Below are 17,717 nucleotides of genomic sequence, written 5' to 3' on the forward strand. Positions count from 1 at the left end.
CACAATTGATCAATTCATTTGTTTTATTGTAAACATATTATATTTTTTTTAATATTTTATTATTAAAATAACTAAAAGAAAAAATAAAAATGGATAATCAATAAATGGAATGTAATTCTTTTTATTATTTTCATATAAAAAATAGTACTAAACAGGGTTTTCAATTTTCATTTTTAAAAATAATTTTCAATTTTTAATTAAAAGTATTTTCCAAAAGAAAATATAAAAAATAAAAATCATATTACCATATTTTTTAGAAAGTATTTTTTTAAATAGTTTTTGAATCAATAATGTAATTTTTCTTTATTTATAATTTAAAATAGAAAATAATGGCAATTTTCAATTATTTATAAATTTTTTTTAAAAAAAACAATAAAAAAATCCAAACATTTAAAATAAAATTGTGTTGGGTATGTGAATAGTGATGCAATAAAGACAAAAATGTTTAATAAATGTTAAATCTCACAAAAATCAGCATCAGCATGTGATAGATGAAATGAGTATTTTAGTCAATAACTATTTTATATCCTTAAAATCAATTATAGGTGATATAGGGATCTTGGGTCAATTTTTAGGTCCATCTTGATAGACAAGCACCCGCACCAGTAGCTGATTCTTTTCCTCTCTAACAGATGTTGTTATGATTAGTTAGAAGATGGTTAGGTGGTTCAATAGATGGTTAGGTGGTTCAATAGATGGTTAGATGGTTAGATTAGTTGCACCGTAATATATATATATAGCCATTGGTCTACTGTAAAATATGAAATAATAGAAACAAATCCTTCATTCTTGCTAATCTGTGCTTGAGCATTTTCATGGTATCAAAGCCATAGGCTCCTGAATTTTCTTTTTCTGATTTCTCTCCCAGACAAGACAATCAAGAAATCTCCAACAACTCTTTCTACTACAACTTTCTTCTGATATACATCATCTGTAGATTACCTTTTGCTTTTCTTACTCACCTCAAGAAAGCTTCAAGAACATACTATACCTAGTTTCCGATGGCTTCATCAACACAAACCACGCCGGAGATTATCTCTTCTCAGGTAACCTCTACCCCGAACATGAGCATGCTGAACCATCCTCTTCCTATCAAACTAGATAGAGATAACTATATCCTTTGGCACATTCAAATGGAAAATGTGATATATGCTAATGGATTTGAGGACCATATTGAAGGTCTGAGACCATGTCCTCCAAAAATAATATCCACCGGAGAAGTGAACCTAGATTTTCTGGTTTGGAGGAGATATGATTGTATGATCTTGAGTTGGATCTACTCCTCTCTCACCCCAGATGTTATGGGCCAAATTGTTGGGCTACGAACATCCCATGAAGCATGGACAGCCCTCTAACGAAGCTTCTCTGCTTCCACCAAAGCAAGAACAATGCAGCTGAGACTTGCTTTTCAAATAACCAAAAAAGGTCCTCTTACCATGATGGAATACATCCAAAAACTCAAACACATCTCTGATAGTCTAGCAGCTATTGGAGAACCAGTGCCAGAAAAGGATCAAATCCTTCAATTACTAAGTGGACTAGGGGATGAATACAACCCCATCGTGGCTTCTCTCACAGCTAGAGATGATGACCTTCAACTTCATGCGGTACATAGCATCCTTCTGACTCATGAACAGAGACTGCATCTTCAAACCACAGCTGTTGAAGAAGACCTCCTCATTGCCAATATTGCAACTCATAACAGACCACGAAGGTCACAGTCCAGCAAACCCTCTCAAGGGAAACCACCTCAGTCATTCATGCCAACCCCACGACTTGACACTCTTCCAGATTCATGACAACAACATCCTCAAGGATATCGCCCTAACCGATTCAAAAATAATTGATCCCGGACAAATAACCGACCACAGTGTCAATTATGTGGCAAGTTTGGGCACATGGTCCTCTTTTGTTATCATAGATTTGATATGAATTATCAAGGGCCACATGCACCAGCCTCATTAACCTCTCAAATTGGTCCCACTCCTCCTGCTCAAGCCTTGATGGCAGCACCTTCCCCAGCATCAACAAACTCCTGGTTTTTGGATTCAGGCGCCACCCACCATCTCTCCTACACGACTACTAATATCCATAATGGTACTCCATACAATGGCACTGACTCTATGATGGTTGGCAATGGTAAGTCTCTACCCATAACCCAAGTTGGTCATTCCTTTCTCCACACTTCTGCTAAACCCTTTGTCTTACACAAAGTGCTTCTTGTTCCACAACTCACTTCAAATCTCATCAGTGTGTCAAAATTTGTACTAATAATAATACCATTCTTGAATTTCATCATTCTTCATTTTTTGTCAAGGACAAGGATACCAAAGTGACTCTTCTCCAAGGCCAACTTGAACGCGGACTCTACAAATTTCCTACCTCATCTATCAGCTCACCTACTGCCAGTTCTAAACATCAAGTGTTTCTCATAAAAACTCAGCCCACTACTATGTTGTGGCATCAACGAGTTGGCCACTCTTCTGCTATAATACTTCAAAAAAAATTTCATACATGTAATATTTCATATAACTCAAATAAAACAATTGATGTTTGCAATGCTTGTTGTTGTGCCAAAAGTCACAAAATTCCTTTTTCTTTGTCCACTTCCCGGGCCTCCTCTCCTCTTGAACTCATCCATGCAGACTTGTGGGGACCAACACCTATTCCTTCCTCCATAGGTGCCCGGTATTTTTTGTTGCTCATAGATGATTACTCTAGGTTTGTATGGTTATATTTACTCTCCACCAAGGACCAGGTTCATTCCACTTTTGTTCAATTTAAAACTCTTGTTGAAAACCAGTTTCAGACCACCATTAAATGCCTTCAAACAGACCATGGTGGAGAGTTCACTGACCTCACCCGGTTTCTATTTCTTCATGGTATACTCCATAGATTTTCTTGCCCTTATACACCTGAACAAAATGGCCAAGTCAAATGCAAGATGCGCCATGTTGTAGAAACCGGCCTCACTCTTCTTTACACAGCTGCCCTTTCATCCAAATTTTGGTCCTATGCTTTCACTACAGCAGTTACCCTTATCAATTGCATGCCTTCTCATTTGCTCAATTACAGCTCCCCATTTTCTCTTCTTTACAAACACCCACCTGATTATTTCCATTTCAAAGTTTTTGGTTGTCTTTGTTATCCACACCTCAGACATCTCAACTCCAACAAATTTCAGCCACGATCCATACCCTGTATCTTTCTTGGTTATGCAACATTTCACAAGGGTTATTTTTGCCTTAATCCTACAACTGGTAGAGTATATATCTCTAAGCATGTAGTCTTTGCAGAGACTACATTTCCATTTCAGGCATTGACTTCTCCTTCCCACCAATCATCTCATTTTCCTATCACTCCAGCATTTCCTTTTCCTCAATCTCCTATTCTCTTCCCCTCCACAACCAGCTCTCCTTCGGCTATCCCATCTGAACCTGTTCCCACATCACCTTCAACCAGCTCTTTGTCTTTACCCCCACTCATTCAAGTGCCATTTATGGATGAAGCAGCTGAGATTTCTACTGCTTCCTTCCAGGATTCCACAGCTCCAATTCCTAGCCATCCTATGATTACCAGATCCAAATCTGGTATCTGTAAGAAGAAGACCTATCTTACCTCACTCATAGCTGAGCCACATACTGTCAAACAGGCTCTTCAAGACCCCAACTGGAAGCTTGCTATGGAACAGGAATATCAAGCTCTATTGAAGAATCAAACTTGGTCTTTGGTGCCACCCCCGTCTAATGTCAAAATTATTGGGTGTAAATGGGTCTTCAAACTCAAACATAAACCTGATGGCAACATTGACAGGTACAAAGCTCGGCTAGTTGCCCAAGGTTTTCATCAAACCTATGGCATTGATTTTTTTGAGACATTTAGTCTAGTTGTAAAGCCTTGCACTATCAGGCTTGTTATCTCCATTGTTGTCTCTTCCAACCGGCCTATTAAACAACTAGACGTCCACAATGCTTTTTTAAATGGAGATCTTCAAGAACAGGTGTTCATGATGCAACCTTCAGGCTTTGAAGATAGCTCTTTCCCCACTCATGTTTGTCGTCTACAGAAGGCTCTCTATGGCCTTAAACAAGCGCCTCGAGCCTGGTTCCACAAGCTCAACTCTTTTCTCTTACAGTTGGGATTCCAATGCTCAAGGGTTGATGCATCTTTATTTTATTTCCACTCTGCATCTGATATTATCATCCTCTTAATCTATGTGGATGATATTCTCATTACTGGCAGCAATCCACCATAGGTCCATCATATCATTTCTCAGCTTAGCTCCCATTTTGCTCTTCGAGACCTTGGGGATATTAGCTACTTCCTTGGCATTGAAGTCACCCGACTTCCTCATGTTCTTCATCTCAATCAACAACGCTACATACATCAGCTACTTGAGCATGTTGATCTTCTTGGGGCCAAATCTGCTAGCACACTTGGTGCTTTGGGAAAATTGTTATCAGCAACAAATGGAGAACCTTTATCTGCTCTTGATGCTACTCACTATCGCAATCTTGTGGGTGCTCTTCAGTACATCACTCTCACAAGACCAGAAATCTCATTTGCAGTAAATCGAGCTTGTCAATACATGGCTCATCCTACCACTTCTCATCTGCAAGCTGCTAAACGCATACTTCGCTATCTCAAAGGTACTACTACTCATGGTCTTTCTATCCATGGCTCACCATTTTGGTTTCTTCAAGCTATACCAATGCAGATTGGGCTTCATGTCTCGATGATAAAAGAAGAACCAGTGGCTTTTGTCTTTTTTTGGGCACCAATCTCATCTCATGGTCCTCCACCAAGCAATGTGTCGTCTCTCGTAGTAGTGCAAAATCGGAGTACCGAGCACTTGCTTTTCTCGCCGCTGAGGTTTCCTGGGTTCAGTTTCTGCTCAAAGAGTTGTGCATTCCTCAACCGAACAATCCTCTGATCTGGTGTGACAATATCAGTGTTGCTGCTCTTGCAGCTAACTCTGTCTTCCATGCCCGCTCCAAGCACTTAGAGATTGATCTTCACTTTGTCCGTGATAAGGTCCTTCGCAAAGAGCTTTTGATTCAATATGTTCCTTCTACCGACCAGTTGGCAAATGTCTTTACTAAACATGTTCCAAGTTATCAGTTCTCAGCCACTCGTACTCGTCTCTCTGTTGTCCCGAGACCTGTCAGCTTGCGGGGGGATGATAGACAAGCACCCGCACCAGCAGTTGATTCTTCTCATCTCTAATAGATGTTGTTATGATTAGTTAGAAGATGGTTAGGTGGTTCAATAGATGGTTAGATTAGTTACACTGTAATATATATATATATATATATATATATATATATATATATATATATATATAGCCATTGGTCTACTGTAAAATATGAAAGAATAGAAATAGATTCTTCATTCTTGCTAATCTGTGCTTGAGTATTTTCACATCTTACCTTATACCACAATTCTCCCGTATAATTATGCACAAAATCAAAGGCACTATAATAGGATTAAACATATACTATGATATTTTCATGGAACAATTGACATAAGCTTATTCAAAAGAAATATAATCATGGTTGCTTGGGTATGTGGATGTTAATTATCTTTTAAAATCCTACAAAGCTCAATCTCAAATCGTTTATGTATTTATGTGTGGTAATATTGGTTAAGAAACTAATAGTAATTAACTTCTCAAATCATTTAGAAATATTCGTAATTCATAAAGTAAGTTGTGAATTTGTGTGATTAGGATCTAATGTATTCAAGAGTCAATCTAACAACATTACATGAAGACAATATTGAATATATTACACAAATCAAATGTAGGTATATATTAAAGGTTATCAAACCAAGCATTTCACTAAATTCTTTTACACTCGCGAGCTTAAGAAAAGTGGCGAAATTAACATTCAACACATACTCATGAAGGTGTCATCATCTATTGTATTGAAGTTAAGAGACGGTCCAACAATTTTGCTTATAGACTCAAGCCCTGCACTTTGGAAAAACGGATTCTGGACCACCTGGACTGATGCGCGCTATCTATTATATATATATATATATATATATATATATATATATATATATATATATATATATATATTAAATTTCCATCACATTTGAATATAAAAAAATAGAATTTTGGACATGAATATATTTTTAATGCATTCTTATCAAATACAAAATATTAAAATAAAACTTTAGAAAAATTGAATTTTAATTATCTTATATCCAAATTCTATTTAACCAAGTATTAAAAATATGAAAACCATTATCATAATTTTTAATGAGTTTTTGTTAATATTTTAGATATTAATTAAATATATAGAATTTTAAATTTTAAAATAAAATTATAAATATTTTAAAAATCATACATATGGAATCATTTCTTTTTTATCATTGAATACATCTAAATTATATTTTTCTATTAAATATATTTTCAAGTACTATATATTATTAATTTATTGTCAAATATTACAAATTATATTATACATATATTATTTAAGAATAACAACTTAAATAGATGTATTATTTCTTGTTTTATAATATTTTTTAGTTTTTTTTCAAAAAAATTTCCACTAATATTATGTATCAAAATATCTATCAATATTTCCCAATATATCCATAAAACCGAGTTATCAATATATTCATTGAATCCGATATTTTTTATCCTTTACTTTAATAAAGTTTAACAAAGATAGTGTAAGAATGACTAACATTCAAAGGGAATGTTATAATGTGTAGAAATTTGTGGATGTTACCATTCTTGTATTAAACCTTTCAAATATTCATATAACCTCCATAACTATAAAAAATATATTAATTATAGTCATTATGATTATAACCCTATAAGTAGAATTAGGGTTATTCGAAAGAGATAATTTAGAGTTTACTTTTTTTGAATTTCTGCTTTCAGTTCTTCTTTCTAATTTCTTTATTTTTACAATTTATATATATACCCATGGGCCTGAACCCTGATCAATCATTGCGCCCATACCACCAGAAAAGGGGGAACACTAGGCCCATGGCCCAACAAAAGTGTACTCTAAGCGGAAAACCCCTAGCTCCACCAGAAAAGAGGGAACACTAGGCCCATGCCCAACAAAAGTGTACCATAAGCCAAAAACCCCCAACAAGGGAGCAAAATTATACAAAAATGAATTGCCTGAATCAACTATATATGCTAACCGCCAAACACCAAACACCAACCACCAAACCAGGTCTGAAATGTTGCCTTTTCTTGCAATTCATTAGGTAAAGTGAAATAATATTAATATTTTCTGTATAGTAAAGATTTACTTAAATTCATTTTTTTCAACTAATGAATCCAAAGTTATTAATGTGAGAATTTAATTCTAATATATATATATATACATATATATTTAATGGCATTAAATCTTTTACTAAATTTATCTTTTATTTAGGTTTTGTTAAAACAACTGGGATACAAGATTTCCTTTCAAAATTAAAATTTACTAATTTTAGATGTAAAAAGATCAAATTTTATTAATTTAGTTTTAAAACACTTGAACATCATTGATTTTGATTTAGAAAAACTTCTTATTTGCAAAGCTCAATGAATAATATCAATAATATTATGTGAAAAAAATGTGTAGAAGGGATTTGATCATTGATCTAAGATTTTGAGTAAAAATAGATGACTACCATTAGGCTACACAAACACTTAAGTGTCATTTTGCCCCTGAAATAAATTTCATATCTTGCCCCCATTAAGGTTCCTTTTTAGCTCTGTCACTGGCAAAAATAATGCAATTATGTCAGACTTACCATTGGATATAGGAGTAGGTTTGTGTGCTACAAGTCAAAGTTTATTCAGAAAAATTAAGTTGTAATAAAGGTTAAAGAAACAATAATCATAAAATCTTGTTTCAATGGCAAAATATACTAATAATACAATCAAATAAATAGATATATATGACAAGGAGAAGCCATGGAGGGTGATGAACATTGGTGGTGTAGACCCTGTATTTGGGTGGGAAGGGGTTGATTTGAAAGTATGGAAGTGAATTCATTCAAGCCCAAAACTTTATCTTATCCCAATGGGATAGTTGCCACATCTCTACTAATATTTAACATCAAGACAAATTCAGTTCTCAACATTTTAATCTTACTCTATGCACATACCATTGAATTAGCCCACAAGCAAAGATTATTTTTTGAGCTATTTTATTGCTTATTATGGAAATGATGTTTTGTGCACTATTCATTCTTTTATCATTTTATTGAGTATGATTTATTTGAACATTCAGTCCAAGCAAATTACATTGTATTTGGTCTATGTGTTTGAGTGATTACATAAAGGATATAGACTAGGGTTTCTTGAAATTTGATCGAGTCTTCACAACAGTTATGAATCTTGACGACTCAATAGTGGGTATAGTGCATTGTCTCCTTAACTAGTAAAATGGTTTATCTTAATCATTAGAATTAGACTCTAAGGTATATGTACTAGTGCCTATTAGTTATACATTTCAAAAGACATGTCACAATTGGTATCACCTATATATGCCTTCTCTCCTAACTACTATGTTGCATGCATTCTTAATCTTGAAAAGGTGTTGTTGCATTGTTGTACGGGTTGATGGTTATTTTGAATTTCATACGAGTGAGATAAAAAAGTAATCATATATATATTCATGGAACTTGGATAATATCTAATTCAATAGTTTGTAATATACATTAACAAAGACACCATGTTATCTCCCTAATGAAATAGTCATATCTTCTTGAATAGTATGATCACGTAAATCTATGATCATAGTAATTCCAATTAATGGAATTTGATATTTATAATAATAGATATAGATATATCAAGTAATCATCACAAAGATGGAATTGTAATTCATGGATTAAGAGCTAATTCATTAGGTTGATGACATTTTGAGTCTTGGGTTATGGGTACAAGTTCGTGGGAAACTATATATAGTAGGTTTCAAACGCAAACATCTCGGTTTAGTTTATTATCATATATAAAATAATAGAGTGCAATTAATCTTCTTTTGTAGAGGGAAGATCACTCTACATTTTAAATGTTTTGATGGAGGACTAGGGTGTACCTTGCAGCATGAGATTGGTTCATTAACAGCAAGATGGTTAGTTTGCTCATTAAAGGTATAGTGGATTTTTTTTCTCTTAGGGTTAAGCATCATATAAAGGGGTTTACGACTGCATAATTAAATAAAAGAAAAGGACTTAGAGAAGAACAATCTAGCCCCCCTTGGTTGCGCCACCACTCTCTAGGGTCTCACCATTGGTGTCTTCCAAAAGCGTACTTGGAGCTTACCATCATGGTGGAAGATTATTGACGATTTGGAAGCAAAGGGCTGCATCTTTCATCATCAAAGGGTTCTTCAAGGCTTGTGAACTCAAGTCGGGGAGAATATTAAACCCTAGATATCACTTAAAGAATTAAAAGTATCTGTTTCCAACTTTCCACTGCATACTCTCATCTATGAAAATCAACAGATACTCCACATATTCACTTGTAGGAATTCACAACTCATTTCCCGGAAGCAACTCAGTCACTCCTAATTATTCTGATGCGGCCGGATGCGGCCGGCCATTTCCAAGGGCCAATTGAAGCAAAGTGAATGGAACCAAGTTAATAAGAAGAATGAAGACCAATCACTAATATTAAAGCATTAAGGAAACCAGGATTCCCATGAGAAAGAGGTCATAAACTGGGTCGTTTGAGAACCTTCCCTCCTAATATATTAACATCACCTCCAAACATGACTTGGTCTCTTTGTCAAATACCTCCAAATCCCCTCTTATTTGCTTAATTAAGTTGATTAAGACCTTATATCGTGTTCGTCAAACTATTATGGCTTTGACTTTGTACATTTCATCAACTTGCTCATTGCCAGCCTAGTAAATTTTGTTTGAATCTTTCTCCTTTGAATCCCATTCCTCGGGCACTTCGATAGGTATTATCTCAACCACATGCCTTGTCTCTTGACCACAAGGCATTAATCTCTGCTGCTATATAAGCAACTGCATCACAAAAATTCTCAACTAAGAAGACTACTACACTTTTCCATCTTCATGAGTATAACATTGCTCTCTTGGAAAGCAAAACAAAAACCCACCTCATAACAGACTCCCAGATTGATAACCATTCAGATATCCTTCTATTTCCTACCTTGAGAGACATTTTCCTATCTTTTTCTTGCCTGTGTCCAATTATTGATACGGTGAGATACATAGTTGGACAGCAATATGACTTATTCTCTACCTGCTTTCTCTGTTGTAATCAAACCATCCTTCAAGCACAGTAGTCATAAACGGCTGCAAGTGAGAGCTCAGAGCTATAGAGATGAAGGTAATCATTACTATTATTATTATTAGGTGGCTGTCTTTCACATATTTTTTTGCCTACCATGCATGGATGTGCTTAGTTTTCATCCTTTTGGCTTGACAGGGAGATCAAGTAACATAGTTGATGCAAATTTGAGGGTTCTAAAGGAGAGGATAGATGTGGTTAGAATGAAGGAGAGATTGGAGAGGTGTTGCAGACATGAATATGGGTGGAATTATGCATCTGGGAATGATTGCAAACTTCAAAAGGATACCGAGTTTTCACATCTCTTTGACCTTGTAGGTTTAGTTGGGGGTTTTGTCAGCCTCACCATTTTCAGTGGTACAGTCGGCCTTTGCCTTGTTTCTCTATTAGTTCATTTGAATCAATGAACTACACTTATTCAAAATGTAAAAATTTGTTAACCAAGATTTGTTGCTCTGGTTGTATAATCCAGAAGCTCATTAATTCTTTATGTAGAAAAACATGATGTAATGAAAGACTATTCAATTCAACTGAGAACCATCTCTGACTTTAATTTCCATAATATATATATATATATATATATATAGAGAGAGAGAGAGAGAGAGAGAGAGAGAGAGAGAGAGAGATTATATCCATTAATTGTTCCAATGGGACTTTTCATGTATTTTAATTACATCAAATTAACTAGTTTTTGGGGACAGTTCTTCTTTGTAGAGGTCCGAGTTAGGGATCGAAGGAGGATTTCTCAAATGTTTCTGGGGGTCCAACGTGCAGTTTGATCAGATCTTGCCAGCCATCCCATGCATGTATGGAATGCAGTATTCAGTTAGCAAAGAAAATCTTCCCATGTATTGTAGGCATGGGATACTAGGATACCTCATTATCAAAGAATTAAATCTTCTAATGCCACATTGCATTCCTTAATTGCCTGGTGAAATTCTCCTTTCACACCCACGCCCAGGAGTTGCTTTGGTTTTGACAACCAATGCATCTTCCTTCAATCAAAAGCACGGAGCTGAAACATCATCATATAGTTGGCCCGTCATATCAAAAACTTGACCATGATCTAGCAAAACACAAGAGCATGTTGGCATAGAAGATGTTGAAAACAAGAACATGTGGTTGATGATCTTAAAGAAAAGTGTATGGGGCTTCATTTTCAGAAGGGGCTAGTCTAGAGATCCCTACCTCTTTTGTTTCTGTGGCCCTTCCTAATTGCCAATGCTGAGTTCGGTTGTGCATGCATTCATATACATCTATGTACAAGTTGCACTTCTTCTTACGCATGAGGTGAGACAATTTCCTACACCAACTTTGACGAAACTTAGGACGAAAAAATTAAAAGTGAAGGGCTAGCCATTTACCCTTGGCTTAAAGAAAGATCGAGCAAGCTCAGCAGTAGTGCCTTGAGAATTATCCCTGCATGAAGTTAATTAATCCATCCTCTTGGGTTCATATTCTCAACCCTTATGGCCTGACAAGTAATCATCCAAGCAAAGGCACCTACAATGGTACATGATTAGTATTTTGAAGTGATACAGACCAAAAATTTAGAGTTGCTAACATCAACAGAAACAATACTGCAGGAATTCCCCCCTTTTTCTTTTTAAATATTCCAACTTTTTTTTTTGCGTGTGAAGATCGTATTGAGTAGAAGATGTTATTGAGTTCAGTACATAGAACTTGAATTTATCCTCTATGGTTAATATGCATGTGCTTTGTCATTCTAGTCTTCCCAAAATTCACATGGCAGAACGTAAAGGGCGGCTCATCGGACAGATTAGAAGAAAGCAGAAGAATCATACTTTATTCCATGAGTAAAAAAAGTAGCTAGGACTCTCCGTGAGAGGGGCCCAAGGACTCAGTCTCCTGCGAATCTTGGCTTCCATCCCAACAAATAAGACTTTCGCTAGATTTTCGTTGAACCCGGCATGAACAAACAAACAAACAAACAAAAACAGGGTGTGTTTCCTTTTATTTAAGAATGGTCAGCGTGGCCCTGTACCCAGAAAAAACAAGCCTTTCCCAACAAAATAGACCCTTCCATTAGTTAAAGAGATGGGCTGGTAGGGGATAGATGGGTTGAACCTAGCGGTAATCAGCTTGGCCCTTATGCGCTGCCAAATGTTGGTTTGGTGAAGTTGATCAAAATTTGTGCTTGTTTAATTCTCCCTGAAAGATTCAGTCTTTGAGTTGAATGGGGGGACTTCATTTGGTTGTGGCTTGTTAGATTCTGATAATTCAGGCCACAATAACCACTTCAGGAAGTCAATTCTAAAAAAGGAAGTTAATTCTAAAGTTGTTTCATAGAGAAGGGTGACATTGGTGACTTGATAGTATAGTGCAAAATTAAATTATGAAAATACATCATATTTTTATAAAAATCAATTAACAGGTAAACCTATTTAATTTAATATTTAAATTCATTTTCTTCGAAAATTTAAGCACTTTTAATTTAAAAAATATTATAATATATTTTGTATAATTAGTTCATATTCAAAAGGTATTTTTTAAATAACATTTTACTTTGGTTCACTAACAATAACATCATGAGTAAATAATGGAATTTGCATTGGAAGCCTTAATTTGTTCTTGTTTTTGGTGGACCGAATAATTTCTAATCAATAATATACCAAAGACCAATAATACCCTTATTGGTTAGGATTGTGTCACATCGTTACCTTCATCAAGGGTAACAAAGGTCGACAACTGGTTCACTAGTAACCAAAGTTTTCAAATCATTATAATAAATTAAAAGATAAAACTCACTTGCATAAAAATTAACAAATGATATGATATTTCAATTTTATTTTACAAAACAAGAAACAAAATCATATCACATTTTAAGAAAATATTACTTGATCCATTTCAAAAAAATCGAATATTTTGATACTTTAAGAACAAAAGTAAACAAATAACAAATTATAAAATGACTTACTATACTATTAATTCTGATCTAAAAAAAGTCACTCAAAATTTTGAAACCCTTGCTATTGAAAAACTAAATTCATAACATAATTCAAAAATAATTATTCCAATTGTCTTTTTATGTAAAATTATGATTCGACATTTTTATTAATATTCTATGTTAATATTATCCTACCAAATATTTTTTTAGTACTTTAATTCTTAATTTTATTTATAAGTAATATCATTTTAATCTAAAGGTAATTCTCAATTTATATGAACTCTTATACCCAAATATGTTGGTAATTACCCTTTTCAATTATTTATCTAAACTAAAACTCTAAGAATCCATCTTATTATTATTATTATTATTATTATTATTATTATTTTCCTTCTTTTTTTTTCCTCATCTCCAACCCACCTAATTCAAACTTTTCTTTTTCTGACAATTCAACAGCATAAAATTTGAAACCCATAAAAATATATATATATATTTTACTTTTCTTTTCTTTTTCCTTCAACCATGTAACAGTCTCATAAACCAATAAACCAGTTGGCCATTCAGGTGTGTACTCTTTCTTCCATTCTCCAATGGATTTTTTTTATTTTTTTATTTTTCAGTGATCTAGATATATACAATTTTCCTATCTCCATATATAAATCAATTTATCTAGCTATATTCCGAATTTATTTTATATAAATTAATCCTAAATTCAAATCTCTTCCAAGAGAATACCTAAAAGATTCAATGTTATTGATTTTACATAACCATTAAAATGGAATTGAAATAATAAATCCATTGATTAAATGCTTCCTTTAAAAGATTAATCTTGAAAACTTTATTATCTCTCTCTCTTGTTTTTAATAATGAAAATAAAGAATTCCAAATGAGGAAGTAAAAATAATGGATGGTTATAAGGACCAAAATTTGATAAATGTTATAAAATATGAGATTTTGTACCACTATACTAACTTATAGATGATCATCCGTAATATCTCTTTGTGACTCCATATAAAAGGGAGGAACCCTAATAAAAATTTATTCAATTTTTCTCATGCATTTAATCATCTCCTTCTTGTTTTCTTCTTCTTTCACTTTGTTATAACATGTTATCAATATAAGTAGTCTCTACTAAAGAAATAGAAAGACTTCTTTCTCTTTTTTATAACGTGAAAGATATGTTATAAACTTATATTATGATTTTCTATTTTATTTATATATGTAATAAAGATACTGTTTGATTTTCTATTTCATTTATTTTATGTGAGTACATAAATATGTATAAATATTACTTAGAGAATATGTTTTTCTTTTTAGTCATAAATCATGAAAAAAAATCATAACCAAAAGTTATGAAAAATATGTGCAATCTTTATATCCAGAAGTTATAGGGTAAATTACAAAATTACAAATACATAGCCAAAAGTTATATATATGATTCCTAATTATTTGTTTTTAATTATACGATATAATTGAAAGTTACACAAAACAATATTGTATAGTCAGAAGTTATAAAAGGAATAGTTCATAACCTAAGGATATGTACAAATTTATAAAATGAATAGTTCATAGTCTGAAGTTATATATAAATTTACACAGTGCATAGTTCATAACCTAAAGTTATGTACAAATTTGTACAATAAATTCTTCATAGCGTAAAGCTATGTACAAATTTACACATTTTATTGTTCTAAAAAAATAATCATAACTCGAAGCTATGTAAGATATTAGCCTTTAATTTCTTTTAATTATATTGTAAATTGGAAGTTATACAAAACAAAATTTTATACCTAGAAGCTATACAATGAATATTTCATAACTTGAAGTTATGTATAAATTTATACATTTTTGTTACGATAAAATAGAATGTTTAGTAGAAACTATACAGAAAATGTTTTCATAGTCAAAAGTTATATAAACCAGATTTTTTGTACTCAAAATAGAAACTTGTAAATATCAATATTTTAATTTTATACAACCAGAAGCTATACCGAAAATTTCTTATAGGCAAAAGTTATGAAAAATATTGTTTATCATGATCAACCTATGTAGAGAATGAAAGTGTATATTTCTATATATTCTTATAATTAAAAGTTATATAATAATTTGTATTTGGTGGTCTGAAGCTACATGAAAAATAATTTGTATATCGTTATAGGCTAAAGTTATATAAATGATTAATTTGCATATTCTTATAGCCCAAAGCTATATGAAAAACTTTTATATATTCTTATAGCCTAAAGCCCGAAGCTATATGGAAATTTTTTGTATATATTTTTATATCTTAAAAAAATATGTAAAATATTTTTGTAGCCTGGAGTTCTATGAAAGAAAATAGGTATTTCCTATAAATGAAAACTATAGAGATTTTTATTTTATATGTTATTATAGCTAAAAGCTATACCAATAAAAAAAAAGGTTAATACTATATAATTTCTCATGGCTAAGATCTATGTGGAACAATTAATTTTATAATCTTTCATAGCTAGAAGCCATATAGAAAATTTATGACATGAAATCATATATGTGAAACAAAATATATATTACACTTTAAATAGAGATTATTATAAGTATTATGATATAAACTTTATTGTTTTACTTAGAACCTAGAGCTATAAGAATTTTATATATTTTTATAGCTTGAAGTTAAGAAATATGAATTTTTCTCTTTTCTAAGAATTCAATTATTGAAATCCTTACTTTTCTATGATTTGGATTATACATTAGTATTCTTTCTGTTAGATATGAAGGTTTAAATATCTAGCTAGATCTATAATTTTCATGCTTTATTTTAAAATAGTTGTCATGTTTCATGAAAAAACATAGTTAAATGTTTCACATTTATAAATTTATTTAAATATTTTTAGTTTTCTATTTTTCTTGTTATTGTATGTAATTTATATGTCATTAAAATATGATAGCCCTTTAGTTCTTTAGAATAATATAAAAGAAAGATATGTCACTAAAAGACTACGATCCTCCTCTAAGTTCACTATAACTAGATGTAATTGAGAATACTCAGTTTTCCATTAATAACCACCAATTTTTTCTAATCGGATTGGAATTATTTCCCGAAGTGAATGTAACCGATTAGGAATATGATCATAGACTAGAATATGATCTAAATCTAGTATATAATAACTTCTTCATCCATGAAGGTGATTGTTTTCCAAAGAAGAAATTTAGATCCTACCACCAAAAGTGGTGAAATGAAAAAAAAAAAAAAAAAAGGTTAGGTTTGTAAAATAAAGTTGAACAAAAAATGATTGTTAATGCATATTGGTCATACGATCAAACATTTCATTGACTTTTACCAAAATTAGAAGAAAAAGATTAGTAAATAGAAGGATAATATATCTAACCTAGATTAATATAACTTTCTTTAGAAATCCTAATGATAAAATTTATTGATTGATTGGTGACGAAAAATGTTTATTGTTAAATTCTCATGTAGGATCTTTACTTTCTTATGCTGTGTCTTTTTATTTAATATATTACATATCATATTTGCTAATACATGTTTATGTTTTATTTACATATAATATTGATTGCTTAATAAGTATATTCTAAGATGTTTGTCTCATTAATTGTACAATATGTAATAATTGATGTTATTACCGCATATATCAGTTTATGGAAACTTGATTGAAAGCTCTAGAAGAGCTCATACTATGTCACTAGTTAATTGATGTCATTACTACATATATCAATTTATGAAAATCTTATTGAAAGCTCCAAACGAGCTCATATAATGTCACTAGTAGAACACAAATCCATATGAATGATACTTGATGTTCTATCAAATCTAGAAGAATATGAGATGACCAACTTGGTCCCCCAGGGTGAACAATGATGCATCAACTCCTTGAAATGTCACATGGATATTCATTAAAGAACCATAAGATTCTTCAACTAATCGTTGGTATATTTGAACCTTTGAAGGATATTATTACATGTTATGAAATTTTCTAGTTTAAAGGGACAATTTTCCCACCATTATGGGGAGGCAAGTCAATTCAAAAAGAATGATGAAACATTACATGGTGTATTCTCCTTGTCTTGTCTTGATCCTTGTACAAGGCAGTGCAAACTAAAAGTTTAGAGGATTAATCATTTGTAAGGACTTGCTAATTAGTGACCTAATGTTTTCACAAATATAAAGAAAGTAACAAAGTCACGCATATCGGTTGTGAATACCCGGACACATATTGATGTCCTTGAAGGACAATTAAAGAATGTCATAGAAGTGAATCTGAGACACGTTTGAAGCTTGATAGACTTATTGGCTCAAAGAATTCAATTCCTAGAAAAAGAAAAGGAAAAACTTATGAAAAGTTTGGTACTCTTGAAAACCCAACTTGATAAATTGTAAGCCCTTAAAGAGGCATAAATTGATCAAATACCGGTTTAAAACTAAAGAGATCTCAATGAGTCACACAGGAGAAACAAGGAACCATAGTGACTAATTCATAGACAATATATTTGTATTCCAAGTGGTTATAGACATCATGAGAAATAATGAAAATC

General features: G+C 32.4%; 1 protein-coding gene across 1 annotated transcript; it reads left to right on the forward strand.

Annotated features, from left to right (window-relative positions):
* The first annotated feature begins 9,984 nt into the window (after positions 1-9,984).
* LOC109123907 (uncharacterized) lies at positions 9,985-10,717 on the forward strand. The gene is made up of 2 exons (XM_019224978.2): positions 9,985-10,321; positions 10,421-10,717. The coding sequence occupies exons 1-2, from the start codon at positions 10,219-10,221 to the stop codon at positions 10,687-10,689; spliced, it is 372 nt and encodes a 123-aa protein (XP_019080523.1). The 5' UTR covers positions 9,985-10,218; the 3' UTR covers positions 10,690-10,717.
* Positions 10,718-17,717: the final 7,000 nt, after the last annotated feature.

This window comes from Vitis vinifera, chromosome 14 (genome assembly GCF_030704535.1).
Source record: "Vitis vinifera cultivar Pinot Noir 40024 chromosome 14, ASM3070453v1".
Lineage (NCBI taxonomy): Eukaryota > Viridiplantae > Streptophyta > Magnoliopsida > Vitales > Vitaceae > Vitis > Vitis vinifera.